General features: G+C 47.6%; 1 protein-coding gene across 2 annotated transcripts in view; it reads left to right on the top strand.

Annotated features, from left to right (window-relative positions):
- Window positions 1-459: 459 nt before the first annotated feature.
- Rab37 (RAB37, member RAS oncogene family) overlaps window positions 460-6,000 on the top strand; it is a 53,506-nt gene continuing 47,965 nt past the window's right edge. For both annotated transcript variants that reach the window (XM_076869570.2, XM_076869567.2), the window contains exon 1: window positions 460-531. In XM_076869570.2, the coding sequence (XP_076725685.1) occupies window positions 460-531 (72 nt within the window). The remainder of the gene's footprint in view (window positions 532-6,000) is intronic.

Genomic DNA, 6,000 nt, shown 5'->3' with positions numbered 1-6,000 from the left:
GGACTTGGCCTCCGCGAACCCAGCGGGGAGCAGGGCTGCGCGTCGTGGTGACGGGGGTGCGGGTTCGCTGAGGATCGGGACCCGGGAGCTCCGGGAGGCAGCCGGGTCACTGCCTGCAGACTCCGGTCCCGGGGAAGGCGCGCACGTCCCTCCCCGCATCCTGGAGTCACGAGACAGGAGATTCGCCGAGGACGGGATCCCAGAACTCGGGTCCCAGGCGCACCGGGGCGGCGTCGCTGTTCCGGTGCTGAAGCGCCGCGGGGGCGGAGGAGGTGGCCGCCCGCCCTCCGGGTACCGCGCCGCGCCGCCGCGGGAGCTGTCCGGTGCTGAACGCCGATGCGGCCCGGCCCGCGGGGCTCAGACCCGGGCCTGCCGCACCCCGCCGAACCCGGAGCCCGCTTCTGGGCGCGCTGACGCAGAGCGCTTGAAGAGCGGGGAGCAGCGGGCCGCAAGCCGGGCATGGACCTGCAGAGACCCGACTCCTACCAGGGGGGAGCTGGCCCTGTCTTCAACGAGCACGTCCTTCATAAGGTAAAAATCCCCTCGGTGCCCCTCCCAGTGCTGGCAGAGAGCGCAGTCCCCAGGAGCTCGCGCTCTCTCTCTCTCTCTGCTCCCCTCACTTTGCTTTAAGGACTTAAAAAGAAATTGTTTGCTGCTCAGAAGAGAGATACTGGGCTCTGGGGGAAGGGCCACCGCCAGAGACTTGCAGAGACTCGGATTATCTGGAGTTTCATGTTGAACTAAATCTCCTAGGTCCCTTTCCTACACCCCCCCACCCTCCTGCCGTGGTCCCTGTTTGAATACCTGTGCACTCCAAGCACCTTGGCTCTCCCTAACCCTTGGGGGAGACTGGGCTACTCCCCCACCCTGTCTCAAAGCTCCAGCCCCCATTAGGTCTGGTAGCAGTGGCCAAAGACCTGCAATCCTGGCCAACTTGGCTGAAAGGACATAGAAATAATATGTAGCAGAGATAAAGTGTTTTACTCAAACCAGACTCCCTCCTGGCTCCAAAAGCTGCCCTCCAGCCATGACTCACCTCTAGCCTCCTGAATGAATTTGTTTATTTCAAAGCTCTAGCACATCTGTTGCTCCCCTCATTCAAATTTCTTATGCAATTTAATTTTCAGTCATTCAGGTCACCTCCTAAAGAAACGGTTGCACTTTTAAAAATATTTTTTAGTTGTCAATGGACTTTATTTTGTTTATTTGCTGAGAATTGAATCAGTGCCTCACTCATACTAGGCAAGCACTCTACCACTGAGCCACAATCCCAGCCCTAGGCAACACTTTTTAATGCAAAATCTATCACCTTGAAACCATATAGCCTTATATTTCCGGTAAGAAATTATTATTGCTCCCTATCTCTGACTTGGCCTCCTGCTCCAGCCCTTCTAGTCTTCCTTTGCTAATTTTATGAGAGTTTATCTGTTAGAAACTTGCAAGGCTGAACATGGTCCCATACTTGAAGTTTTTACACCAAAATATCATTCTAAAAAGTCTTTGAATGCAAGCTTTGAAATAATCTGATCTACCCTTCTCCACTACTACACAATTAATATTTGAGGGAATTAAATCCCAGAGAGGCAAAGCAACTTGTCCAAGAATATAAGTAAGTAAGTGGCTGAGCCAGCTCTAAAAGCCAGGAATTGTGAGTCTAAGTCTTATCCCTTTTTCTCTAGACCCTTTCTAAATCCTCTCACCAACATGTGCTCTGTGGACCACCAGCATTAGCATTACCTGGGAGTGCATTAGAAAGTAGATGTCTGGGGCTGGGATTGTGGCTCAGTGGTAGAGCGCTCACCTAGCACAGGCGGGACCCGGGTTCGATCCTCAGCACCACATAAAAATAAAGGCATTGTGTTGTGTCCATCTACACCTAAAAAGTAAATATACAAAAAAAAAGAAAAAGAAAAAGAAAGTAGATGTCTGGCCCTACCCTAGACCTGCTGAATCTAAATCTACATTTTAACATGATCCCTAGGAGATAAATATGCATGTTAAAGTTTTAGATGCACGATTCTGTGCCATACTGGCTCTTTCTGACAAATTGCAGGAAGCAGATCTGTAGGTCTAAAGAGTCCATGCATCTTTTCCCTCCAGGTCTTGGAAGCTCTAAGATAAGGAGAAGGAGAAAACAAGCACCCCAGTGTGGGAGTTTTAAAACTATCACAGTTTGAAGTAAATGAAAATAAGATCCAGAATTAAATTAGCATAAGACCCATGTTCTTTGAGGCAGTGGATCTAGCACAGTGAAATTGCAAGTAAGCAAAGGAATGTAACTGCAGATCAATTACAAAACCCACCCTGACGACTAGATATATTCTCTCTTAGTTTAAACCACCATATAAAGATATAATTATTCGTTTTGAAACCTTTAAGATTTGGAGACCAGGTTTTGTTTTTTTTTCCAAATTATTGATCAAATGTGGTCTTTCCCACTTCAATTACCTGCACATGAAATACAGGATGAAACTCATGAAAACTTCCCCTTCCTTTGGTTTATTGATCTCACCAGAGACAAAGAGAGAGCTTGCTCCAACACATCTTAATACACTGAAGACAAATGTCTGTTTACTACAGAACACGCTTGTCTTGTCAGCTGGGTCATGAGCGTCGTGAGGTCTGGAGCTAACCTGAAGCCTTGTGTGGTCCCCAACAGAGGGACACGTGTATGTAAGGAACACTGTGCTGACAACCTCCTCCTAGAACTATTTTATGATTGTGCATGACTTCTTGTTGCGATTCACTTAAAAATCTTTCTGTGAAGGAGAAGGGTATGACACATTTGTATTATTTTTAAATCTACTTAAAAATATTATTATTTTTAAGTCTACTTAGGACACATTGGCCAGGAGAAGCAGGGCTCCACTCCAACATTATTTGCTAGGAGGAAGAATATATTTTTAGATAAGCATTTATTGAAATACAACAAACTAATTTAAACTGAACCTCATGTGAACATCCTGATGGATTATCACAAAGTGCACACACCTGTGCAACCACTACTGGGATGAAATGGGACATCGCCAGCTTCCCAGAAGCCCCGCCATCCCCTGCCATAGCCCTTTCCCTTCTCAACCCCCAAGGTTAGCATCATAGAGGAAGAAAGTATCCTCTAATGTTTGGACAGAGCAGCCAGATTTTATGACCTAGAAATCTGCCAGAGAGGAGGCGTTTTGGTGTGATGGAAAGAAACCCTGGGTTTAGAATCACTCAGTCCTTGACTGGCTTTAAGCAATATCCATGAGCATTGCTTCACTAAGCTACAAAATAGAAATAATAATGCCTGGCTTATTGTGTCTTGAGCGAAGATGATGTTAGATAATGTAATATTAAATGCATATATAATCTCTGGAAATATTCGATAAATAAATGGTGATTGCCATCAGAGCACACATCTTCTGCTCTATTGCAACTTCCACAGGTGCCACACCTGGTCTCACTTAGAATGACAAAACTTTGTGAGAAGAGCAGCAGCTTTGCACACAGAAACCTCAGAAACACACACACAGTTCACAAGTACAATCCCATGAGAACAGGCTCGCAACACACTTAGGCAGAAACAAACATCCTGTACAAACATCCAGTCCTAATCACCTCCATTCACTGCCTCCTTTCTCAGGGAAATAGTTATGGGACCTGGTGGGACCTCTAACAAAAATTCACTTACCAAGGAATCCCACTGTAGTCCACAATTATAATGCACCAATAAAAATAGAAAAAAATTAAATAAAATTCACTTACAAGAAAAGTATGCCAAATATCATGGGTAGGATTACCTTTGTGCTTTAGTTAGTCCTAAGAGTCGTAGCCTGATGCAAAGGAGTACAGATAACTCTCAGGAGCCTCCTGGAGGCTGGATTGGAGGCTAGGAGTACTGGGAAGCACTGAGTCCATCCATCACATGCTTGGAATTTTTAAGTAGAGTCATTGTGATGCTTTCAAATCTGAATAGTTGATGCAACTAAATAATTTAAAGCATGAGAACAATGTTGCTGCTCTTTTCCTCGGAGAACTCTTGTCTTGCTACCCACACAGTCTCAAGAGCCATTCAGGTTAATGATGCCAGTTATGGGCTCAGGAACAGCTCATGGGTTTAGTCCTTGCTATTGCCAGACTTGACCTTGAGCTCTGGAAAAAAATATTGGACAGGATGAGCTTTGACCTCATATGCCAGTGAGTCAGGACAAAGGGACTTCAGCTCTATTGCTTACTTCCCAAGCACTGCGATGAACACCCACATACCAATCTTGTTCTAAGAGGGGCAAACAATTACTAAGCCAAAGTCAGTCTCCTTTGCAGCATCTCAGAAAGACCAGGAGGCAGAATGACATGGGCTGTCCATCCACTGATCCAGGCCATGGTCATTTTTGGATTAAAAAAGGAACTAGCAAAGAGATAGGAGCAGAGATCTCTGTCTTCCCCGGGGTCCCCATCCTGAGTCTGCTGAACCACTTCCCTGAGATGAACAACGGCAAAGGCAGGCAGGGCGCCTCTGCCCTCCATTCGCTCATGCTTGTTCTTCACTCCCATCTTCTGCTGCTCACCTGTGATCACAGCCCGCAGCAGCCCACATGCCTCATCTGCTCACGCAGCGAACACGGACTGAGCATTTCCAGGGTGTGAGGAATTATGCTGGGCCCCCTGCTTCAGCAACCGGTGGCCTTCAAGGCACAGGCGCAGATTTCTATAATACTGTGTACACAGTCTCTGAAGTGGGTGAGAAAGACGCAGGAAGGTGCCGTGTGACGGCCCAGGAAGAAGGGGTCACTTCTGACCTCCTTTCTCACTTGTGGCCTCTGATTGAAGTTAACATCTAAGAGAGAAGAGAGCTCCATACACCAGCCAACCTTCCTCCCCCAAGGGACTGTCACCCGCTGATCCTGGAGAAGGGTCTGGAGAGAACGACATTGTTCTCCCTTGCCAAAAAAAAAATGTTAAGAAGCAAAACCAAATAAACTAGCAGAAGAGCATCCCACTATCCCGTTTTCCTCTATCATTCTTTATCATGCAGAGACATTTTTGTTTTCAATTAAACTACGTTAATGGAACATGAAAATGTGGTCAAAGAGTCTAAATCCACAGGAAATGCAAGCTCTGGGGGTACAGAGAGTTTACATTCAAAGCGGGGCCACTAGTTCTTGCTCCTGCCAGATTTTCATCTCGGCTCAGGAACAAACCTGAAGGCCAGGAACAGCTAGCTGCGCCCTGTACAGTGTTTCCATTTGCTTGGCTTCCTCTCTGCTCACTCTGAAGACTTATAGATAAATAAATGAAGTACCTATGACATCACTGACCATCTGGGGCCATCTGGGACTTCTTGGGCTAAGTGGTGGGCCCTGCCCAGTTCCTGAGGCAGGCAGCTGGCTTGGGGAGAGGCACTGGCTGGTTCTCTGGCAAAACCTGAGCAGGAAATGAGGTTGACTCAGCCCAGCATCTCAGTCACTCTCCAGACTCCCCAGGCTTCCCTCCCCTAAGAAGTCTTCCCTTTAACTTACAGTCCCTGGGGCTTCTCCCATGCGAATCTCTGTTCTGGGGAAAGGCCGTGACTTCCTTTGTTTTCAGGGCAGGAAACCCAGCTCTACTGGGCGTAAACCTAGTGCCAGGCCGGGGATTGTTGAGTGGACACTTGAAGTGGCTCTAAACTGATCCCTACTTGCTTCTAGCTTCCTTCCTCACCTTTCTCAGGCAGGGGGAACTCCCTAGGGATGCAGGTGAAAAGGGAGGTCACAGCTCCTTTGCCAACTTGCAGCCTGATGGGGGATGCAGTTCTCCAGCTGAGACAAGGCGGGCCCTCCTCCCATCCACCAACCAGAGGTTTCCTGGGCCAAGCTGGGAGCCAGCAGCAAACAACAGCTCTAGAGATCTTACGCCCTAGGTCAAGGCACCAATCAGTCTGCCCAGGCCTCAGCCTGCTCCTGGAGGTGCTGAGGTCCTACGTGACAATGGAACTGCACATATAATCAGGGCTCAAGAATTCTCCTTGCCAAGTTCCTATTT

The sequence above is a fragment of the Callospermophilus lateralis genome, chromosome 11 (assembly GCF_048772815.1).
Source record: "Callospermophilus lateralis isolate mCalLat2 chromosome 11, mCalLat2.hap1, whole genome shotgun sequence".
In the NCBI taxonomy this organism is placed as follows: Eukaryota; Metazoa; Chordata; class Mammalia; order Rodentia; family Sciuridae; genus Callospermophilus; species Callospermophilus lateralis.
This window is presented reverse-complemented; position numbering and strand designations above follow the sequence as displayed.